General features: G+C 27.5%; 2 protein-coding genes and 1 long non-coding RNA gene across 3 annotated transcripts in view; 2 read left to right on the top strand and 1 right to left on the bottom strand.

The window, feature by feature from the left end:
• LOC115034196 overlaps positions 1-3,354 on the top strand; it is a 15,813-nt gene extending 12,459 nt beyond the window's left edge. Inside the window, exon 3 of the long non-coding RNA XR_003839544.1 lies at positions 3,233-3,354. This is a non-coding gene — a long non-coding RNA (uncharacterized LOC115034196). The remainder of the gene's footprint in view (positions 1-3,232) is intronic.
• LOC100167567 (H/ACA ribonucleoprotein complex subunit 4) lies at positions 747-9,502 on the bottom strand. The gene is made up of 11 exons (XM_001951724.5): positions 9,316-9,502; positions 4,675-4,832; positions 4,027-4,243; positions 3,260-3,375; positions 2,944-3,193; positions 2,720-2,880; positions 2,533-2,653; positions 2,163-2,281; positions 1,438-1,541; positions 1,322-1,367; positions 747-1,088 (listed from the first exon to the last, which is right to left on the bottom strand). The coding sequence occupies exons 1-11, from the start codon at positions 9,326-9,328 to the stop codon at positions 963-965; spliced, it is 1,431 nt and encodes a 476-aa protein (XP_001951759.1). The 5' UTR covers positions 9,329-9,502; the 3' UTR covers positions 747-962.
• A 7,602-nt stretch (positions 9,503-17,104) lies between these two features.
• LOC100159372 (protein 60A) lies at positions 17,105-24,602 on the top strand. Its single transcript, XM_001947922.5, has 6 exons — positions 17,105-17,630; positions 18,688-18,868; positions 18,941-19,095; positions 19,780-19,983; positions 21,409-21,485; positions 22,483-24,602. Exons 1-6 carry the CDS (start codon positions 17,252-17,254, stop codon positions 22,741-22,743), a joined length of 1,257 nt encoding a protein of 418 aa, XP_001947957.1. The 5' UTR covers positions 17,105-17,251; the 3' UTR covers positions 22,744-24,602.
• The last annotated feature ends 1,690 nt before the right edge of the window (positions 24,603-26,292 follow it).

Raw genomic sequence — 26,292 nt, 5'->3', positions numbered from 1 at the left:
CCCTTGCCCCCCCCCCCCCAGTTTACGCCTATGACGGGAGGTATAAGTGGCGGAGCACCCCAACTATTGGATTCTAGTAAATGTTCAGAACCTAGACTATAGATAATTCCAGAGACCTTCACTGATTGGTTTCATGGAAACATTTATTTCAAGCAAACAATCTAAGAATTGATTATATTCTGTATTTGGGCCATTACCTACCCGCACGAACCATTGTAAAAAACATTTTAGAAATATTGGTAGTTGGAATTTAAAGCAGACCGCTAAAATAAAAAAAAATAGGTATTTAGTGTTCTCGAGTAAAAATACAAATAAAAAGTATTTTTATAAGTATTTAAATTACATTGATCATAAAGTATTTGAAACACAAAAAAAGTATTTAAATACTTAACAAGACTAAGACTGCAGTCTGCAATTATACATATTATATATTCTGTAAATTGAAAATGAGACTGTCTTCAAAACTGTTTTTCTTATCTATGTTTTTCATCATCATGTCATAACACTATTATAATAATGTCATATTATATTAATACTTTGAGCACATAGCCACATAGATACAATATAAACAAAAACATTGAGAACCACTGTAATATACTAATGACTTTAAAAGAAACACGATTGCTTTATTCATAACTATTGTGTTCAGTTTTTATTTAATTTGTCTGTATTGATGAGGCTCATTTATATTTACAGACATTTAAATTTAAATTAAATAGAAAATTTAGAAAAAAATATGTTCAGTATAATTGCATAAAAATAAGTTATCAATTCAAATGTAATAACAATATTGTTTTATGTATAAATACATTATGCATTTCTTCATCAACCAACTCGATTATAACTCAATATTTCATATTAAAAAAATATTTATTTTTTTTTAAGAACAACAAATTATGGTTATCAAAACTTTGTTTTCTTATTTCTTCTTCATCCATCTTTAGTTGTCCAATCTTATCCGTTCAATTTTCTTCTTCCACATCCAATTTTTCTTTCTTAATTTTCTTTTCTTTCTTTGATTTCTTTTTTACTTTTGTCTCTTCCGTTATTTGAGACGCGTCATCCAGTGGTGTACTCTGTCGTTTTCTCTGAACATATCAAGAATACAATAAGTTAGCTAGATATAATGATATCATTATAATATAATAAATATGTATAGAAGCCAGTAGTCATAGGTAATGTAAAACAAATATTTCACATGAAAAACAGATATACTTAGCAGCAATCTACTTTCATCAATAGTATTATTTTGACTAAGACTATATCAAATAATTATTGTACTATGTTCAACCATAAATTAATATATATTTCTTTTAATTACTTTTTTACTTTCTTCACTTTCACCTTCAGTCTTCATTTTTTCAATTCTATAACACAAAAAATACAATGCATTTAATAAGCATACAAATAAACCAACATGATCATATTATAACTTACGGCTCCTTGTAAAATGTTTGTTTCCAATTGTCCGGGGTATTCTCATTTGGTTTACCGTATTTATCTAATAAGCCATCTTTAATCATGGTCTTTTTAGTACTAGCCTAAAAAAGACAAAAAATTGAATAATGAAAAATTATTGTTTATAAAATAATGTATATATTATATTAAAAACATCTTTTTTTTTCAAGGGTGACATTATTAAAAATATCTGTTTATAGATTTTAAATATATTAGAATTATTTTTCAGTTGATTGGCAATAGTTAAGTTATTATATCATATGGGTGTTATTGGAAGAAACACCACATAATAATATTTGAGTCACAACCAAAATGTCTCAAGAAAGTGATTAATTTAAGTAATACTATTTAAAGTTGAGAAGTAAAGAATTTTCTTACAAAAATCCTACCAAAAATATTTGTGTTTTACAAAATTTGACATAAGACAACTTAGACAAAATCCATAAAAGTTAAAACATTAAATAGAAGTGACAGATAATAATACTTCTTAACTTTATTATTGTGCTTTTAAGAAAAGAATAAAAAATAAAGATAACTATGATTTAATAAATCCTAAACGTATAAAGTCATATATAAGTAGGATAGAAGACGATTAACTGTGTTTTCCTGTTTGTGTACAGCATGTTGCTTCACACAACACTCAAACATCAATGAATCGAATAATTTGTCTGATCATTATAATACCAATAATATTAATATTGTACCATTGGTCCCAGTCCCCATTTACGAGGATAGGTGTCTCGATCCATTAATACTCTTTTGATTTTGGCAATAATACCATGATCGCAACTTGAAATTGTAGCTGTTGTCATCAATGCAACACCTATTTAGTAGCAACAAAAGATAATAGATAAATATTTTTAAACTTAGTATTTATAAGACTAAATTAAAAAAAAATATGCAATGTACAAATAATTGTAAACAAAAACATTAAAATATTATGTTTTTAATATTTAATATTTATTTTGAGTACAATTACAGGTATTTAAAAAAAATTATGTTATAATTTATTTACACTTTAATTTCTTTTATGATAACCAACTTAAATAATATTTAATGAAACGACTCAATTACCTAAAGCCACAGCTTCTCCTTTAGAAGAAACAATGACAATTTCCATATTCAGTTCAATACCATCATCATACCGTAATAATCCAGGCAACATAATTTTAGCTCCATAACAAATTGCATTTATCTACAACGAGTTTAAATTAAATTATGAAAACATTATTGAATAATTGTGATTTATTGTTGTACTTACGGCACTATCTTTAACAAATACACGTTTGTAATTTGTTAGTATGCCTTCGAGTGGCCTAACTACTCTTCTTAAATAAGATTCATCTTTATTGTTTTCATACATCCACTGCGCATCCAAAACATCATGTAATGTTGCAAGGCCTTCTTCTTCACTTGTAATACCTTAGGAAACAAATAAAATTGAACTTAGTGAAAGATAATTTGATAATTAAATTTAACAATTACCAGAACGGTTTCTTCTAAGTTCTATCATTTGACCTCCAGTTCCCAACATTAGACCCATATGAACACACAGTGTTCTTACATAAGTACCAGCTTCACACTTGATCCAAAATACTCCTATATTTGATTCTTCGTCATAATCCAATAGTTTATTTTCATATATAGTACGAATACGCAATTGACGTTTTACAGCTGCAATTAAAGGGGGGCGTTGGAAAAGAGCTCCACGCAAAGATTCCAGTGTTTTTTTAATCTAAATTATTAACAGTAATATAATTTACTCATTTTTCAGCAATAAAAATATAATAATAACACCGACCTGAAGAACACTTTCCACTGGATTATGAAGTTTAAAAACAGAAATATATTCTTTTCCACTAGATTGTTGTGATTTAACAAGTCGTGTTGCTCTTTCGATACATACAACCAATACACCTATACATTAAAATGTGTTAAACTTTTGTTAAATGTTATTAATTATTTCTCTTGTACTTATGAAACATTAAAATTTTAAATAAAAAAAATATCCTACAAATATAATTAATATTTTGTTACCTGCATGTTTTAAGTATGTTTATATTCAGAGCATTCTATTAAAATGCTGTAATTAATTTTATACGTTCAAGGCATGAACTTAATCTATCAAACTTATCTTATCTAACACACGTATTATGTATTATGTATTATGTTGAAGTATAAAATATTTTATATAATATTATATATGTAAAAAAAATTTCAATAAATTATATAATAGGTCAAGCAAATAACAAAAAGAAATGTAATGACATGATAGAAACAATGTTAAATAGTGAATTAAATATGATAATCAAAATATTGTAAAATGAGTTTTATTTAGTTACTAAAATGTATTATTTATAAATATATGAAAATGTTGCTACAATTAATGGTGAAACACCTGTATCAAAATGGTGCTGTGTTTCATATAAATGTCATAATACCATGATACTTTATCATGATAATAACAATTGTGGCATTACACAATTTAATTATTTATTTAATCAATTAAAATATTAAGTAAGTAAAGAGAAAACTAAAAGGTTTATAAATAATAAATTGATCAAATACCTGAAGTTTTTGGATCTAATGTTCCAGAATGGCCAGTTTTCTCAACTTTTAACATTCGCTTAATCCAAGCAACTACCTCGTGAGAACTTGGATTGGATGGTTTATCCAAATTAATATAACCAGCTTTAATGTATTCTCTAATTTCTCTTTGCAGGGGATTTGATCCAAATGGCAACGGTGTGTAATGATTTGTGCGGACATTCATATTATCAAAATGCTATAAAAAAAAGTTATATTATTAAAAAGTGATCATTCTAATAATATTTGTAAACAGTTTATTGCGTATAACCAAAACTTTCCTATTTCTAAACCTATAACAAGTCTACTAAATAAAATCAAAAGTTACTTATGTTATTGCACCCCCTCCAACATCCCGAAAAAATGGAAAATACGAAGTATTAAAAAGGTTAGACCTTTTACAAGTATAATACAAATACATTTTAGCTAAAAATATTTACTGTAAAATACACGTGCAATATTTAATATTTAAAACTGAGATTATAACATTTAAATAATACCAGCCTCACATGAAAAACAAAAAGCAAAAAGTTGATAAAATCCACATCAATTATCATTCTTAAAATTACATTCAATTTTGTACAACATTTTAATATTCATTAAATATTACATATTAGTGCTAATATTTACCTTCAAAAGCAAAGGCCATTTAGAAGAATCAATAGTAGCAGCTTTTTCAGAAGGTTTTATAAAGAAGGGGATTTCAGCTTGGAGTTCTCCCAAGGATTTTTCATCGTTTAATCCTTTAGATTTTTTACTTTTCTTCTTCTTAAGAACTGGTAAAGCATCTGGAAAATAAATATAACAAATTTTATTAATATAGTATATTAGATAGGTAGGTACTTTAAATTAGGTATGAAAAATCATTTATATAATGATAAAACAAAAAATAAGGTCAATATCAATCGCGCAAGTAAATTACAAATATACACCTAAAAAAATTATCATTACAGTTGTAAATTTGTGAATGACCTTTTAAATAACTAGAAGTGGTAAGACGAAAAAGTCTTTTCAATTTTTGGGATAGCTTAAAGAAAATTTTACTAGCTCATAGTTTTTAATAGAACAAATTTAAAATGATTCAAGTGTTATAATTAGGTAATATAATATATCATAAAAGGCCATTACCTATAGTCAACACAGATAAGTAGAGTTAGGATGTTGATGACTTTTGCATTTTTTTTCCTTTTATTCTGTACAATGCTATCCTAGCTAGAAATTTGTTTCATGCTCCCTTGATGCAGAATATTCTAATTTTATTTTGCATTTTAATTAGATACTAATAAATTCAATTTTGAAACTTTTATTTTGTAATATTTAGCATTTTTGATTCAATAGTTTTTCTACTTCAATCTTTTTAAGGATTTTTTGGGTACTAATTCCACTTTTAATAAATAAAATATTTTCAACATTTTATGGTGTAAAGAAAATGAAAATATAAACATTCAGTAAAATGTTTATGTATCTAGTTATTTTTTTGAATAATTATAAAATAACAAAACCGCTATGTGAGAAATCGAGTGAATATCCAATATTGTGAAAATATATGAACTTCAACCTCTCATAAAAATTTAATTTGATTTGCTTGTAGTTGAACATTTTTGTATATTCTCAACTCAAAATAATTTGCTAATTTTCGTGATTTTTTCGTATTTTGTCAAGATTTGAACTTTAAGTGCTTATAAAAAAATGTGTATATGTATTTTTAATATTTTTCATCTGCCTTTGAAACAATATATCAGGATCCTTGAATTAAATGTTCACTCTTTTCTACCAACCAAATAAATTTTTTTTTACATTTATAGGAAAAAAAACTAAAAAAATTGAAAGCTGAAAATGTCTGCAAACAGTTCAAAACATTTTGAAAAATTTATCGTGTATAGAAAATGCAAATATAAACGACCAATGAAAATTTCATGTATATACAGTGTATATTATACACGTACATGTGTTTTAGAGTTGCACCAAAAACCAAAATCGATTTTGCGTAAAAATTCCCGATTTTAAACTTTCCTCTTTTGAAAACTATTAGGAGTTTTAAAATTTGACCTCTTGAAAAACTAACTAGATTCACTTTCCCGCCGAAAAAATACCGTTGAAGAAAATCGAAGCAGATTTACTGCCCCAAACCGCGATGATGGACAAAAATAAAAAAATTAATTTAAAAAAAAACACAATATAATATATCGTTGTAAAATTCAATACATTCATTGCACCGCACAGAATCTAAAATTGAGCATTTTACAACTACAAAATAGTATGCAAATTTTCGTAAATGTAGTCAAAATTTAAAATTTAAAGGCTTCTAAAAAAATTGTGACTATATATCTATCAGCTATTATACTAAACTACTATTATAAGAAAAAAAAGGAACCTAGCAGTAGTACCTATTATGTTACGTTTTTGATTACACTAAAAAAAACAAAATCGATCCAGTCCATAAATAGTTTTCCTTAATTTTATTTGTGTTAATCCTAAAACACTTTCGAAAATTACTGGGAATTTACTATTTTGACTTTTCAAAAGTACCAACTAGATCCAATTTGCTATCAGAAACATAATTTAAAGTTAAAAATCAAAACATTATTTTGACCATTTATTATGTATTCATGCACAAAAAGTCAGTTAGGTGACCTAACCTAACACAAAAACGAATATCCGTAGGTGCTTTACAATTTCAAAACTTTTTTTTTTTTGAGCTTTTTATAGACATTTGAATATTTAGATTCTGGGCGGAGCGATGAATGTATTAATTTTACAATGTGTTTTTTATTTTGTGTCAACACCTTTTAAGACAATAAAAATGCTTAAATTTTCTTTAACAGCATCTTTTGTGATAGGAAAGTGAATCTAGCTGGTACATTATAGTGGTCAAGAGTAAAAAATTCCCAGTAGTTTTCAAAAGCGCAAGGAAAAACGAAAAAATAATTAAGGAATTCAGGGATTTTTACGTAAAATCTGTTTTCGACAAAAATGATTTTCGTTTTTAGTGTAACTCTAAAACAAATTACTGTAGATAAATAAAATGTTCACTGAATGTTATATTACTCAATATTAGCATTTTCTTTTATACAACAAAATTTTCAAAATATTTTGTGCTGTTTACGGAAATTTTAAGTTGCCAATTTTTTTTTTTAAATGTCAATAAAATTTAATAAAATGCTTCTAATGTGTTGTTACAATGGCAGATCGCAAATCACGAAAAAATGCAAATTATTTTTAATTAGAAATTCATAAAATTATTTTGAGGTAGGTATATGGTTTCCTGCGGCGTCAAACAGTGAAACATGACGGCGTCGTGACGCTGCAGGGAAAATGTACCAAGAACCAATTAAACATTTATTACCTGTCCATCGGGAGGTAACTCCTACATAGTCGGAAAGCAACCTTAGTATGCGTCTGTTCAAAATTGATTGCAAAATTCGTCAAAATTGCAGACATTTGTTGAAAAATAATTGGTTGAAACGAAAAAATCCAGTAAATATTTTTTCTCAAAGCGTATTTATTGAAACATATTTTGTCTGAATAGTATATAGGTCAATAAATTATTTTGTTGGAAACAATGTATTTGTTCTGAGCTGTATACCGTAACCTAATAATACACATTTCCAACGAAATATTTTTCATAAAAATAAGTTTCTGAAAAATAGGATTCTATACTGATACATAATACATAAACAGTTCAAAATGTTTCCGACACAATATTCTCTAGAAAAATACTTTTTTTATAGAATTCGTTTCCGACATATTTCAAACCGATTACGATGCAATATCAATGAAATTTAATTCAATAAAACTACTGTTCTGACAATATGAGTTTCCGATGTGGTATTTTTAAACTATAATACGATTTAAAACCAACCATTTTCAAACTTTTTAGGCGCCCCCGAAACTTTTAGGTACCTACATTATACTACCATTTATTTATTTTTACATACACACTATGACAATTGCAATGTTTTCGGCACACATAAATACAACGTAACCCATTACTAATAATACAATTAATACTTTAGTAGCGATATAATTTTAAATATATAAAATAACGTAATATAATATACTTCGTAACTAGGCCGACTGCATTGTTTAATCAGAACCGTTTTTCGTAATATTGTATCATTGAACTCACATTTAACACATACATTGGTGACGAAGTACACTGGTACACACCACGTGGATACCTACTTACATTCCTTCAATTAAAAGTTTATACGCATATTTTATTAGTTATTTTAATTTACATAATTGTTGTCCTTTAAATATTGTAAATGTAGGTACTGTACCTACATGTACTTAATTAATATATTAATTAGTTTAAAATATCTTTTGAGATTTTAAGTATTTTTAATGGATTATATTCATAGTAATTAATAATTATTCATATTAATTATTACTACCTATTTGTACGGACGTACGGTTGTATAATAAGTACAAATTATCACTTGGATTTTAAAAATATAAATAATAGCTTTATAATAATATAACACTCATTATTTCGCAAAGTGTTGACTTTTTTACACGGTTTCAAGTCGTCACAAAATAAATTTATTTCAAAAAAAATATATTTCTTAAAATTTTCACTTTTTATATGCAGTACAGTTTTAATTTCATATTCCAAAGCAGAATATTTTTAAGTATTACAATAGGTACATAAAAATCGAATTTAGGACAAGTTGTTTATGAGTAATAAATAATATTTTAAGTTAAGATGAGCGAAGTAATTGACCAACATTTTGTACACTCTGCTTGACCGTTCGTCAATACTTTAAATATTATTATAATATTATATTGTATCATCTAGTGGCCGGTTTGATACAGAACAGTAAATAATAATATTAGTATTGTTATAATTACTGACTCTAAACTACTTTATTTCTATTAATTGCTTAATAAAAATTAAATGTTGAAAATATGTTTCGTTTATTATAATATAATATAATTAATTTAAACATGTGGTGTGGAGGCATCTGGCATAGCCCACGCCCGATCAACTTAAAAAAATTGCAGCCCCTTTAAAATGTAAAACCCAATTTGCGCCTCTATGCTACCAACTCACATTCTTAACTTTAATAATAACATATTATATTGTTACAATAATAAATATTAATATTAAAAACACCGGTGAAGTATTCGGTGCATTGAATGTTGGTTAAGAAAATAATACGCAGTGCGGTAATCATCTAGTTGTGCACTGACAATTTCGAGGGGTCAATTATTCGATACGCGTTCGATATCGACAAATTGACCGGAAAAAATATTATTGGTACTTACGGGCGGTGTCCATTTTCAAAAATGGTATTTGAATTGCAATTTATATCGGAGAACGATAGTCGGTAAACAAAAGTTGATAGATGAGCGGGAGAGTGGTACAACGACCACGACGTCTGAAGAATGAAGATCTGAACGCAGTAGACGCGGTAAGGGAATCACGTGCGCGCCGCTTTGCCGTGAACAATTTGATCGATACAAACAATTCCGTCAGTTTTTAGGTTAATACCGTGCGTCGTTTGTTCGTGGATCGTGTCTAATGCTCACACGTCGCGTTATCCTTATCACGGAATATTCGGGGCGTTGACTCGTAGTCACTTGTTGTCGCTAGTTGTTTACTTGTTGTTGGTATTTGTGTACGTCGTTCTGTACGGTGCTAGTGTGACAAAATAAACAACGACTTATTGCTGTCGTTTATTTTAACATAGACCATAATCTCGCAACTCGTAGTCTACGACAGTACGGAGGTTGTACACAGCTCCTAATGGAAGGGAAAAAAGGGGGGGGTCAGGAACCTTCCAGATGAAATCGACGTTTTTTTATGCCCCTAAGGCCCTAAAATAATAGATTTTAGGGTTGCGTAAATAATTCTTAACATCTATGTATCTGTTTTGTAAAACAAAAAATATGAATCTAGGACATTTGACACCCAATAATAGGACAATTGACATCCAGTGGCACACGCACTGGAGGGTTCAAGGGTAGCAGCTGCTACCCCTGATTTTGTTAGTGGATCGGCGGACCCCTTAGTCCAAAAATATATATATTATAAAAATATTAAAAATAAACTATTAAGCCAATATAGACTTACTGAAGGAGGTTAACTGATTGGTCAATAGAGGTAACTGATTAAATATGCTACCCCTATTTATTTTTCAGTGTGTGCCACTGTTGACGCCGAATATAAATGTATATATAATATAGCATTATTAATACTGAATGATCAGTGTATAAGCGTGTAACATAATAATTCAAAAGTTTATTCTAATAAAATGTTAAGATCTAGTAAATATTAATTAATATAATTTATATAAATTATAGGTAATAAAAATAAACATATTCAAATGTAATGTTTAATTACATACGATACGTTTTTAAAAAAAAATTATAAATTCAGTATTTATTTTGTTTTGTATTAAGAAGTGTTACACATAATATGTTTAAGGCGTTTAAGCCTTTCTTCATTTGTTTTAATTTTACAATTTATTTGAATACCTGTGTTTAACCTCTATTGAGGTTATAGAGTTTATCATCTGCAAAGCTTCAATAAATATATACATATATACGCAACTAAAAATTTTCCAGAGGCCAGTTACAAATATCCCAAGTATTTATGCGTAATAATGTATTAATGTAATATAACAAGTTATATTTCAGGTCGTTATTATTGAGAATATCATATTAAATTTACTAGGGGACCCACTGGCTACCACCCACCCCTATATTTAAGAAAAATTTTAGAGGCCAAGGCCTCTGAAATTACCGTTCACCGCGCCACTGTACATACGTAGATGTCTAAAATCTAAATAAAAGGCTGGGCATTAACGAGTTAAAAAGTTAAAGTTAGTTTAACTAGTTACTTTTGGATTTTCATTAACTTAACAACTGTTAACTTACTTACTTTTAAATTAACGTGAAGTTATTAATTTTTCATTTAAAGAAGTAAGTTATGTAAATTTATTTTGTTTTTAATTTTATTATGTTTCACTACTTCAGTCTATTTCGTTTTTAAGTCAAAAAATATTTACTGTGAATTGTTTAAAGTAAAAAACGTATAACATTCGAATCTAACTTATATGGAAATACTGAGTAAACTATAAAGTATAAACACTGTATTCTACAGTTTAGTTATGGGTTGGAAAATAATGAAGTGCGCTAGCGTTGTATAAACAAATTAACTTTTTTTTAACTTAAAAAAAAGTTAGCAAAAAGTGTGTATTAACTTTCAACTTGAAATACGAATATGGATTATGGTTGGATAACCAACAGCCACTAACAAGTCCTAACTATAGGATATAGCCTATATAGGTACTTACCTACCTACTCCCACTCAGAACAGGGGTTATCGTAATTGCTCGGTGTCAATTGTCTGTGTTCTAAAAATTATATCGACAACGGACACAAAGTGGAAAAACGGGACAATCCCGTATAATAGTATATGAATGTAAACAATATGTCAATATATATTATTCATAAAGGCAGGCAAGTGGGTATTGCTCTGCTGTACAGTAGATACAAGTGGGTCACTGTAACGGATGGTGTTAAATTTGAATTCAATGATATAATATCATTTTTTTAAGCAAAATGATTCTAAATGAAGACAGTCAGCCAGTCAGAGTGTCACGATTCTGAGTGAAGACAGTCAGTTATTAGACAGTCATATAATATTAGTAACTAGTAAGTACCTATATTTGATGATATTATTGTGAATAAAGTAAATAATGTGGAACCTTGATTTAAATTTTCAATCCTTATTTATAAAAGTTGAACATTTTTAACAACAAAATATTTATAAATATTTATTAAATTTTAAATTTGATAAATTTTGTCAAAATTCGAACTTCAAATACTTATAAAAAAAAATTGTGTCTATGTATTTTTAATATTTTTCAACTGCCATTGTAACAATATATCAGGAGCCTTGTATTAAATTTCCACGCTTTTTGGCCCAACAAATACAATTTTATTGATATTTATAGAAAAAAACTAAAAAAAATTGTCCGTAAATAGCTCAAAAAGAGTCAAAATATTTTCAAAATTTAATGGTGTATATACGGATCATAATGGTTGTAGACGTGTATAGGAAATGAAAATATAAACATTCAGTCAAAATTTCATGTATCTACAGTCATTTGTTTTAGAGTTATACCAAAACCAAAATAAATTTTGCGTAAAAATCCCCGTTTTTCCTTAATTTGTCTTTTGTTTTTCACGGCGCTTTTAAAAACTAATGTAAAATTTTTACTTTTGCTTTAGTTTACATATAAACTTGGTGCCTCTGTTATAATAAAGTAGGAGTACTAAGTAGCCACTAGATAGTAGGTTGAAGCGTTTAAAACTGTATGTTTACGCTAATGGATAAGACAAAAATGTTAAGCCCCCCCACTGATGTGACAAAATCCACCTATGCGACACATACTATTTTTTGTCATGCCTCTGAGTCCATTGATCACGACAAAGGTAATCCTAGCCTGCTAGGATCTATGCAATAACCAGACTATTCTACGAAAACAATATTTAAGAAACAGTTTGGTTTTATTTATTTTAATCGTCATGCACGGTAGTTATAATATGATTATAAGATGTAACGAAAAGTTTTGTAAGGACCGTAGTATAAATGTTGTGTCTGCAGGTTGTGCAGATGATACGCGTGATATGTAAGATCAGTAGGTACTTTTTGAGATTTCCACTTTACCGCCCGGCAATACGGGGATTCCGACTTAATCACCAGGCGTGACAAAAAATTATATTCTTCATATTGAGCTTTTATAGAAAGTTAAAGATTGTACAGATATCTGATATAACCACATAATGGGGACTGGGGTAACTCCGGATACCAATATAAATTCATAGACAAATTAAGTTATAATTTTTTTTATCGCACCTGCACCGAAAGTTTGATTTTCGATAGCAGTTGAAGCGTTGGAAAGCTTCCTTTTCCCGATCAGCGGGAGGTAAAGTGGGAATCTCTAATAGTGTCCGGCGGTAAAGTAAAATTCCGTGTTGGACGCATAAAGTGTTGGGCGCACATATCACATATAACATATAACCCCTGCACAATCAGACACTGAAATCTATACCACGGTCCTTACGAAACATACAATTTTGGTTACTTCTGATATTTATATTATAACCTCCTTGCATGACGCGTAAACATTTTTATTTCATTCAATTATTTTCGTAGACTAATCTGATAATTGCATAGATTCCTAGATAACCTGAAATATTACTAACTATAGGTATATTTTATGATATTATTGTGGTAAAATTAATTAATTTTAGTTTTAGTCATTAATATCTACTACAGTAGGTTAAATTCATTCTTACTAAAGACATTACATTTGAATATTTTATTGACATTTATAAAAAAAAAACTAAAAAAATTGCAAATTGAAAATGTTCATAACAGCTCGAAAAAATATTTTGAAAATGTTATCAAATGTAAGAATTGATAAAATAAACATAGGATATAAATTACAAGTTTCTACGGGAATTTGATTTTAAATTACAACAAAATAAGGAAATAGGTACTTGAGAAATCGTGTGTTGAAATCCAATGTTGTAAAAATTTGAACACACATACAAATGTTATTTGACTTCCTTATAAACATTTTATTTTTTGATAAAGGTAGATAACCGTATAAGGAATCTTGTATTACCTACAATTTCATACTTTAGATTTAAAAAAGAAATTTTTTATACATTTTTAACTTAAAATATTTTGTACATTTTCGTGAATTTTACGTATTTTGTCAAGATTTCAACTTTAAATGCTTATAAAAAAATGGGACAATGAATTTTTAATATTTTTCAAATATTTTTGTAACAACATATTAGGAGCCTTGTATTAAATTTTCAAGCTTATTTTCCCAATGTATTTAATTAATTTAATTTAAATTTACAGAAAAAAACTAAAATATTGGAAACTGAAAATGTCCGTAAACCGCTCAAAGCAAGTCAATGTATTTTAGATTCTGAATGGAAGGATGAATGTATTGATTTTACAATGATGTGTGTTTTATTTTTATTTTTTTGTGTCTGTCATCACCTTTAAGGATAGTAAAAATGCTTGGATTTTCTTCAACAGCATCTTTTCTGATAGGAAAGTGAATCTAGTTGGTACTATGGGGGGGTCAAAAGTAAAAATGTTCCAGTATTTTTCAAAACGCCGTGAAAAACAAAAGAAAAATTAAGGAAAAACGGGAATTCTTACGCAAAATCTGTTATCGAGAAAATTGATTTTGGTTTATGGTGTAACTTTAAAACAAATGACCGTGGATACATGAAATTTTCACTAGTTGCTTATATTTCCATTTTCTAAACCTGATAAAATTTTCAAAATATTTTGATTTGTTTTGAACTATTTAGGGACATTTTCAGTTTCCAATATTATTAGTTTTTTTTTCTATGAATGTCAATAAAACTTTATTTGTTGAGTAAAAATACTTGAAAATTTAATACAAGGCTCCTACTATATTTTTACAATGACATTTGAAAAATATTAAAAATTCTTAGTCACAGTTTTTTTTAATTAGCATTTAAAGTTCAAAAATTGACAAAATATGTAAAAATCACGAAAATTAGCAAATTAATTGAGTTAATAATTCGTAAAAATTTTTCTTTTTAGAACTAAGATTTTAAAATGTAATACAAGATTCTTTATAGGATAATCCACCTTTATCAAAAAAAAAATGTCTATAAGAAACTCAAATTAAATTTTTATGAGCGTTTGAAATTCATATTTTTACAACATTTGATATTCACTCGATTTTTTACGTAACGATTATCTTATTTTGTTGTAATTAAAAAATGAGTGACTGTAGAACCTCGAAAATTTTACTGAATGTTTATATTAGCATTTTATATATATGATACAATTTTGAAAATAATTTGACTCTTTTTGAGCTGTTTAGGGACATTGTAAGTTTTCAATTTTTTTAGTTTTTTTTTCTATAAATATCAATAAAGTTTTATCTATTACGCCAAAAAGTGTAAATAATTAATACAAGCATTGATTATAAATACGTAAATATGTTGAGTTGAGGATGTATAAAAATTTTTCTTTTTAAATCTAAGATTTGAAAGTTGAATACAAAATTATTCATAAGTTTGTCCACCTTTCAAAAAAAAATGTCTACAAGCAAATCAAATTAAATTTTTATGAGCATTTGAAGTTCATATTTTTACATAGTAACATACCGTCTCCGCTCAGAATCGTTTTTCTTATACAGAGATATTATATCATTGAATTCTAATTTAATAGTATGATCCATTATACGCAGTGACCTACTTTTAGCCTACTGTACAGCAGAGCGACATCCACTTACCCACCTTTTTACTTATTATTTTAATTTTATCGTGTATAGAAAATTCGAATATAAACAACCATGAAAAATTTCATGTATCTAGTATCTACAGTAATTTGTTTTAGAGTTACACCTATATCAAAATCAATTTTGTCAAAAACCGATTTGCGTTAAAACCGATTTTGCGTAAAAATTCCTGTACAACAATAATAAATAACACACACATTATTGTTAAATCAATATTGGTACATTCGTTCAGAATCTAAAATCGTGATAATAATTAAAAGCAATGCTTAAGATAGGTATCCACTAACCTTAATTTAATTAGGTATCTACTGGCTACTAATACTTTTTCTTTTCTTAAGCTAAAGTCTCGTTTAAGAATCTCATTTAGTCATAAGTATATCTTAAGCAATACTTATTTATTAAGAATCGACTATGAATAGGGCCCTTAGTCTATTTTAAGAAATTACCTAACTAAAAATGTCAGTAAATTGTAAATCTATCAAGAGGTACCTTTTAAGATGTCAAACTAAACAAAACTACAAAGGTCAATGAGGTAAATTAGTTAAATAAGTGTAATGATATCAAACGTAGGGATGTGAAAATAAAGATTACATACAACCTAACCTATTAACAGCCATTTCTGAACCACATAATTTTAAATAATTAACTAGGTATATAAGTAGCCAAATAGGTACTTTAGTTGAATTAATTGTGTTGATAAAACGAACAATAAATATGTAAGATACATTGAACATTCAATAAACAAATTTTATTTGGGTAACGGTAATTAAAAAATGTATTGACATATTTTTCTGTACTCAAACACTAGAGAGCAATGACCTATATCATAATACATACATTGGTTTCTTTAGTTTTTTAGTAGGTACACAAAATAATGTACCCAAATATTTGTACATTTATATGTTATTTAGATACATAATATCATTGATTATACATAGTAATATATATAATATACTAATATATATATATAATAATATATAATAATATATATAATATACTATATATAATCAATGATAATATGTTTATTTGAAATTATAAATGTATTTGTGTGTACCTAATAGAAGTGCCTACAATGATAACTTTTACAATAATGTGTTTTTTTTTTGTGTGTCCGTCAACACCTTTTAGGATAGTAAAAGTGCTTAAAATTTCTTCAACAGTATCTTTTCTGATAGGAAAGTGAATCTAGTTGGTACTTTGGGGGGGGTCAAAAGTAAAAATGTTCTAGTAGCTTTCAAGTAAACTTCATTACGAATTCAAATATATTTTTAGAAGTTTAATTTTATCAGATTATTAGGATACTAGAATTGGCATAAGAAATGTCTATTTTGTTCAAAAATACAGACGAGATCAAATCCTATTTAAGGTCATCTTTAGGTCACACTGCAGCGTTGGCGGTAAAATTTTATTGTCTTGGTGGTGGTGCCATAGTGGCGGTAAATATTGTATCCGGCTTTTACCGCCACCACGGCAGTGTGTGGAACCTTAATAAATAATACATATTTATATTATTTTAATAGTGAATATATTATATGTTTATCATTTCTTAATTAATAATTGGTTTAGTTAACATCTGTCATCTGTGACAGTTAATACAATTTACTTATATTATATTATTTGTTTTAAATTTGTTTTACTAAGCTGCCCCTAATAAATTTAGTAAATGCAACTCAATATAACTGGTATCAACCAATTTATTATCAGTGGTATAGGTATAGCTAACTACGCCGGAGCTATCTTTCACAGACATTCCACAATCGGCCGTGGGCTAATCGGATCGAGTCCTGATCGTCGTTCGACTTTTCTAGCGTTCGATTGCCGTACGATAGGATCATCTATTTTCATGACTAGATAATAATTCGCTAACAACAACAACAACAATAAAAATGCACGAAAAAGAATTCCTGTTAACGTTGACCGTACTGTTGCATATATCGGCGTACGGTGTGGTTAATGCCGGATCGCCAACCGGTGTGTACATGGACAATGGTGTCCAGACGGTCAAGCAAGATTTCATGTCGGTCGAGGAACGAAACGAAGTTGAACAAGAGATACTGACCATGTTTGGTGTGCCGAAAATACCACGAAAATCTCCAAAGAACCTGGACGGTTCAGCACCACAGTTTTTGTTTGATGTCTATAGATCCATACAACTAGATGGTTCGCATGACAGAAAAGGAAGAAGTGTTACAGACGTTGGTCAATACGATGATCGTACCGTACAAGACAGTGATGTCATTGTCACACTATACCTATCAAATCATTGTAAGTACTGATGATCTGTACGTAATGATAATCGTGAACATGTTGTTTATAATAATTATATATTACCTTTAGCGATAGTTAAGTTCGCTTTATTTAAGGCATTCATAGATTATAGGTAAATAAAAAACTAGAATACACAGTGGCATAGCGTGAAATTTGGTAGCTCTTGGGCCTATAGCAGGCGGAGGCCCTCTTAAATACACAAATAAAATCAGAGGCATCATTTCAATTTTTTTTTTTGTACCTACTCATAAATATGAACAGGCCACAATTTTTTTTAAAAATATTTTATATCATTAGTGGCTAATTGATACAATGAATAGGAGGTTGGACGACATACCACTTTGATTCAGTTTTCCTTGGTGAGAAGTGCGAGAAGTTTTTATAGTAATAAATATTCAAAAAGCCATCCTCACAGCTTAATTAATTAATTTGTTTTAGCTCTTAGCTATTGCAGCACTGCCTTAAGTCTTCAATTTGATTGTTCCTAGCAGCCCTAAAATTATAAAATAAGGAATTTTAAGTACCGCAAATGACACCCCTGAATCAAATTATAAATAGTGATGCTAGAAGCTAATTAAAAATATGAATTATAATTGTTGTTTTACTACTTATAAATGTATTTAAAACAATAACATTGTAAACTTAAAAATAAACTTTTTGAGCTTTTGTTTGATTAAAAAATAATAGAATCAGTTTTTATCCTAACATAAAAAAAGATAAAAGTACGGCCTAGGAACTTGGACATATCTGTTGGGCTTCACGGCCCAAAATATGCCATTGAGAATACACCAATATTCATGTTTTCTCTTTTTCTTTTGTTTTATGAGTTTTAATCCTATCGTTAAATATCTAAATTGAAATAATAACATGATATATCTGTTAAAATTAATGGATAACCATCAAAAACGCCTATTTAAATAAACAATAAATAAATACATTTTAGTGACTGATTTTTTTTAGTTGAGCTAATTTAATATTATGTTGTTGAATTGCTATGAATTAAGTATAATTTAATTATAACTAAATGTTACTCATATGTTTAATTTGATTTTAGCTCCAGTTAGTAATGTTCGGCACGAACATGGTAAACGGATTTTATTTGAATTAAATGATGTACCGCCTGAAGAAACTCACATGATTACTTCAGCTGAGGTTCATTTGTATCAATCGGGTAGCTCAAGTAATGTTAAGATGTATTCGGTATCTTTGTATCAAGTTTTAATTTCAAAAAATGGGTAAGTAAATGATAGTTAAAACATTTTATTTGTTTATTTATTCTTATTATTATTTATTTATTTATTTAATAGAGAAAAAGAATTAGAATTTGTGGATACCCAAAACACTACAACAGATTATGATGGATGGCTTCGATTTAATGCAACTGGTACTCTAGTTTCATGGACCCATTATTTATACCCCAATAGAGGATTCTATGTTTCTGTACATTCTCATGATAATCGAGGTAACATTTGTTTCAAACTAGCAAAATAAATTGCATTAAATAAAGTTTTTTTAGTCTATAATATAATGAATGTTCATGTTCCCATAATAGAACTACTTCAAAACATATTGCAATACAGTAATACATATTGAAGTTTTATTTATGGAGAAGCAATAACTATAAAAAAATAATAGTTACCAAAATTGCAATAAAAAATTGCAGTTATGATTATATATTACCAACAAATCTGTACTTATTTTAATTAGTTTGAACCAAAGCTAATAATGTATCATTTTTTTAAAAATTAAAATGATTTATGATTAAAATTAAAGGAAAAATAACTTTATAGCTAGCTATATATAATGCATGTATATTGTATTATTAAATAGATATCCTAGCTTAATCAAATAGCCAATAGTACAAAGCGTATTTTAAAAAAGTATTACAAAATGTTAGTATCCAACCATTGCAATGTATTTCTTTTCACATATTATTTCACTAACCTATTATATTTATATAATTCTAAAAATGTTAAATAAATAAAATTGGTCACCGCCTAGAGCTATTCTTGTTTCAGATAAAGTATAGATTCACTTCTATTTTAAGATTTATATGTACCAGCTAAATTATAATTAGCCCATATAAAAAACTATGTATAATAAAAAAATAATAATATTAATTTTAATTGTTTTATATGATAATTAGAACACGAAATCAAACCAGAAGAAATTGGTATGGTGACTTGGGCTGACAAACATCAATTATCTGAAGCAAAAAAACCTTTTATGGCTGTTTATTTGAAGTCCAGAAATGGAGGTAATATAGTTGGTGGTCCCTCTCTTCAAAAACATTATAGACGAAGAAGGAGGAAAACTGTTGAAAGTAGTTACAACTCAAACCCATTTCAAAGTAAGCCAGATTCTTTTAAGTTTTTATCACTTCTGACCATCCAGAAACCCAGTTTTTTGTTATGGTGCTATACAGTTTTATAACAATTTGCGTTGACTAGAACCAAATTAAATAACTTACCATGTAATACCTATATCTGCTTTAAACAATTTGTTTACTGTATTAACAGAAACTTGGTTAAATAATAACTTTACTAATAATGGACTTGGTTCATATAATTATATCTAATATGATAAATGTACTGATACTAGTGTATTTTTACAAGGCTCAGGCGTCCTCATAAAGGTATTTAAAAAGATTTTTCAGTATTTTCTATTACTGTTCCTGTTTATTGTTGAACTCTTGTTTTATTCTTTTAGGTGGTATCTATCTTCCTACTAACCCTCCCCTTTGCCGTAACTAAAAAAAAAATTAAAAATTAGTTAGATACAGCATCTAATAGTATTATCAGTTTTACACAATATTTGTATAAAAAATATCACTGAAATTACATTGAATATGCTATAAACTCAATTATTTTTCTTTGAAAAAGCTGTCTCGACACTTAAAATCTTACACTTACTAAGCATAAACGCCATAAATATGTTTATAGATTTCGCGTTTTCGCATAACACTTCCATGTTCTACCCGAGTTATGGCATTATTATCTAACATTTCCACTTTTTTTCTGAAGTAACAGCAATATTAAAACATTATAACACTATATTAATAGTTTCTAAATTATCAATCATCATCATTATTATCTTCATTATTATTTCAAAAGTTTATTATGGTCAATATGTTAAGATAAAATAATAATGTGACATTTGTTCTGATTATTATTTGTCAGTATTATATTAGTAAAATTTACTTACAGCGTTTATTTTAAGTAAATAAAAGTATAAACAGCTTATATTGCCAAGTAATAACATAAAAGTAACTGTTATTCATATAATAAACAAAAAATATTTTTTAATTATTATTTCATTGCATGCATCCTTCATCAAAAAACTATAAAGGTGGACGGATATATCTTATACTAAATCAAATTGACTTATATTATATTATATACATTGAATTTTATATTGTTATTGAGTTATTGACATGTGTATGCACAACACGCGTACAAGGTGGTACCAACATAGAATTTCACTCACACTAATAATCATTTAAAACTAACACTTCGATCCTAGATGGCCAAGGCGAGATTAGAAGTTGATTAAACGTTGTCACTTAATTAATAGCTATAGTGAATTCTTTTTTGAATTTAAATTTAACCATGGTTTTCAAGCAGAATACAAATCTTTTCTAGCAAACCACTCAATTCTTAAACAACATTTTTTTTAATCACAATTATTTTAATTTGACATAGTTTATATAGTTAATATTGTTCATAAATATGAAATTAAAAACAATAATAGTACAAATAATAATGTTATATTTCAGATGTAGCAGAAGGGTTTCAATCTAGAAGTTGTCAAATACAAACATTATATGTGAACTTCAGAGATCTTGAATGGCAGGTAAAGTTTATCATATTTCTTGATAATTTTAGATTTAAGATATATTATGTTTATCATTAGGGTTCGGATTTGAAGGCAAATGCCTTTCTCTTATTCATCATAATAGAAAAATAATTTTTATACAAAAATGTGTTTCATTTAATTTCTTAGACGATGGATGAATTTTTCTGCCTTTTTTTGCCTTTTTACTTATAAATGCCTTTTTTGTGTTTAATTTTCAGTTGATTTTATAATTTTATACACAGCTTGCGTATTATCGCTACAAATGGGTTTTATTCATCTAGCAATCTTAATTTAGATAATTATTTAAGTATGAAATACGCCCCAATAACTTCGGTGGACGTAGAAAGATCCTTTTCGATGTGTAAATTATAAAAATATTTTGAGCCCAAACCGTAACCGTTTTTCTGAATACAGCTTATCAAAATACATATTAGTCAATTTTTTTTTTAATACCAACTAGATTATTTTGCATTAAATTAACTGGTATAACTTAAGTAAGTTAATTTTTAAAATCTAATTCTTAAGACAAACCTGGTTAAAGAAAAAGGTAATCTATTTATACAAAATAGCATAAACTTAATGTAGTTTAGTATTCATGCTCATTTTTAATTTGTATTTTTCTCAAAATGTGTGCATTTGAAAGTGTTTAAAAAATATTCACTATTTTATTTTGTAGTATATTTATGAATTGCCTTTTTATATAAATTAAATGCCGTTTTTTGCCTTTTTTACATTTTAAATGCTTTTTTTATTGATTATATTGCCTTCAAATCTGAACCCTATTTATCATACATTTTCTGCAACTTAAAGGATTCAAACTTTTTACCAAGTATAAAATACCAGCCATTTATTGCATTAAAAGCAAAATGTAATGACTATTTTATGTCAGAATGTTATAACTGCATTGCATTTTGTTTTAAGAAATAAGGTCATTGTAAATGAGAAATAAGAAGAAAACTATTATAAATAAACTTTGTTTAAATATATTTTTCAGGATTGGATAATTGCGCCTGATGGTTATGGTGCATTTTATTGCACCGGTGAGTGTAATTTCCCACTCAATGCTCATATGAATGCGACTAACCATGCAATTGTTCAGACATTGGTGCATTTGATGAGTCCTATACAGGTCCCTAAACCATGTTGTGCACCAACAAAAATGGGTCAACAAGCAGTACTATTTTTTTTGGAGGATAATAACGTTATATTAAAGAAGTATAAGAACATGATTGTTAAAAGTTGTGGGTGCCATTAAAAATTACCCATTTGATTTAAAACAAAAGGTCTATACAAGGCCGTTTAAGAAATCTGATATTGACAATTATTTATAGGAAACTTTTTTTACTCCGTCGTCTTAAGATTATCGTTAACTATTGTGTAATTTAACACAACCAACTATTGACACAGATAAGAAAAAAAGTAAACAATTTCTATATTAAATACTTTAGGGTGTAGTAATATTTTATTTACAGTAAAACTGTATATTTTAAATTTATCATATTTAAATTAAAAATATTTTTTTGTTTTCAATTTAAATTACAAAGATAAACAATACTTTTTTATTTTAATTAGTTTGAGTTAAGTAAATATAATAACTATTTTGAAATCTCTTATTTTAAGAAAAATACAGTAAACTGCCTAACTTTTCTTGTTGAAAAATAATTTGTTTTGTTTATAATTCCTCGTAGCAAAAAGTAACTAAGTGTTCTTTAGTTAGCATCACTAGTGCAATTGCAGGAGGGTGCTTACTGTTGTTTAGCAATAGCAAAATGTATTGACAATAATAAACTTTTATCTTTAAAACATATATACAATTTACTGTTATCTAAATAAAATTTGATTTCTATTCATATTATAAATTATGTTTTGAATGATCACAAACTAATTTAAACATAATTACATAATGACTTAATACTAAACACACATATGTATAAATAGGTATATATCACCTATTGTTATTGCTGTACAAGTTAATTCAAAATGAATACTTTTTATAAGGAGTGGAGAGGTCCTTTTCCGGAACTTATATTAATTTATTTTAGAACAGTAATTTTGTATTCATATTCTATTGGTTAGCACATTTCATAAATATGGAATTAATTTAAAATCTATGGAAAAAATTGTAATACACCTTTCAAACAATACTTAATGTATAGCCTTGTCAAATCTTATAACTTTTTTCCAATTTTTATTTATAAATTAAATAACATTCCAATTTATACATTTAATGTGTGTAATAAATTAAGTATACTGAATATTTTAAATGAGATTATTATTAATTTAATCAGCTTTATATGATTGGAAACTTTATTTACATTTCTAATAATATTTATTAATTTTGATAAATGGTTGTTTTTTATTTTAATGTATGGCTCTTTAATTTAGCATGTTAAGTTTAAAAAAAACTGTTACAAAATTAGTATTGCTCAAACTTGTTTTATCTTTATAATATGTGCCTTATTGAACATTTATTTTGTGTAACTATAGATGAATATTTGTATTGTGGTGACACATGTATAATACTACAGTTATTAATAAAACAAATAGTATAACAATTTTAGGAAACTCAATGAAAAGTAGGCATAACTATAATCTTTTATAAAAGTTAAATATTTGATTAAAAATTATCACCAAAGTTCTTTATGTACATAATGGTGAAATATCAGATATTTATAGAGGTCAAGACTTTATAAATCGGTTTTATATACCAATATTTTAACTTATATTGTATAATAATTGACAGAATCCATGTAATTCAATTTTTTAGACTATTTTATACACTTTGTAAACATTATTGAATAGTTTATGTTTATAGTATCGTTTACATTATATACTACATGCTACAAGATATTAGATGTTAATTTTATATACGTCCACTGTCCACTGTTCCTATACTTATATTATATGTTCACCTATTTAGAAAATTTACATTAAATATTTTATAGTACTTAAAAATTATGATAATGATTTATAATATAATTATAATATAAGAGTTTTCAACAAATAATATTTATACATTGTATTAAGGCAAAAAAAAAAATGTACAATTCGTCCTAGAGACTCATGACTTTTATAACAACAATTTTTTGAAATAAATATATTGTGATCATACAATTAGCTTTTGTATTGAATACAATTATTTACAACTAACCTAATTGACAATGAAAAAGTTATATTGGAGTGTTTCCAGCATCTATCTTCATATATTATTTTGAAAAAAGACTTTTTACTATAAAGAGGATGGCAGCGCTCTATATTTAACTTTTTCTCCCAAACCCAATCATTATGAAGAAAATGTTTATTCAACAGAACCAATCTTGTTTTGTTAGCTTTAATATTTATTTATTTTGAATTTCATACAATGAATACTGGGCCCCACTGAGAAAATTTGTAGCCTAAGCCATTCTATAATATCTATGCGAGCCACTGGAAAAAGAACATTTAAATAATACACAGCGTACCTGTTAAATAGGTAGCTCATAACTTTCTATCACCAGATGGCAGACGCCATTAATAGAAAATCAGCTGTGCTTCCCACACGCACGCACGCTGTCCCGTTGTATCGATATTCGAAACTAAAGTTCAGTGACCAATCAGAAACATTTCTTAAAGTGTCAGCGTCGTTTCCCGGAGAAGTGTTACCAACATAGCGGCTCACTGAGCGTGATCACCGTCCGATGGTCACACGGCGGCACGTTTGAAATACTATAGCGAAAGGATCTAACACGCTTTCCGTGGGGGCTTTACTTTTTTTAAATATTATAAATTTATAAAATAGTATTCTTAATGTTGACACATTACAACGAAACAAAAAAAAGGCTGGGATTTTTGTAAATTTTTAAGGCTGCATACTACTGGGCAGTACTTACGTACCCAAAAAACAGTGTTTGGAAAGAAAGTCGTTCATGAACTCACGTTCATATATAGCGAACGTCACTCGTTTTTTGCAAATAGAACGTGAACGACGTTTATATTTTTAAGAATTTGATTGATTTTTAAGACGTTCAATTTATTATCACTAGATAGTTTTTAATTTTAGAGTATTTAGATATTAAAAATGAATTCACATACTTTTTAAATTGTATTTTTATTTTTTGGTTGAGTCGTATATGTTTATTGGTTTTTAATTTTTATATTGCCTGCAAGCTAACGATTCATAAAAAAAAAATTAAATGAACTACCTAATGAACGCGTTCCTGTTTTAAATAACGTGAACGTGAACGAGTTCCTTTTTTAAGGACTGAACGTGAACGTGAACGAGTACATTTTTTTTAGTGAACGTTCTGAACACTGCCAAAAAAGGTATACATTTTGCATGTAGTAAATTCAACAAGTAACTTGCGTCCCGTTTTGGGACGCAACTTGATCATAATATATTGTTATTCTTACCTGCCATTATAGTCGTGAACTCGTGACCGAGTTTCATCTATAAATATTATATGTCACAATAATATTGTTCATACATAATATTCCTTAATCCTTATTATAGCGCATTATCGTGATAAAATTGATTACGTACCACGGCGATGATGTCCAGTTGTTGCCAAACAATTTCCCAGCTCTATTTACACCACTGAATGTCTGAATGCTTTGAAAAACCAACATCTGATATCTCATTTGACAGATGTTTTGGATATTATGATTGATCAGAATAACACAAAGTATTTCGCATAGTGCTATATATTTTTCAATACATGTTGCATTATAAAGTGTTCGTGAAGTTAACGATTTAAAATGGAAAAAATGTTTAACCCCACAATATGCTTGAAAAAATAATTTTTTGTAATTCACGACTATCAGTTCA

Source organism: Acyrthosiphon pisum, chromosome X, assembly GCF_005508785.2.
Source record: "Acyrthosiphon pisum isolate AL4f chromosome X, pea_aphid_22Mar2018_4r6ur, whole genome shotgun sequence".
In the NCBI taxonomy this organism is placed as follows: Eukaryota; Metazoa; Arthropoda; class Insecta; order Hemiptera; family Aphididae; genus Acyrthosiphon; species Acyrthosiphon pisum.
The sequence above is the reverse complement of the archived record's forward strand: the minus strand, read 5'-3'. Positions and strand labels throughout refer to the sequence as shown.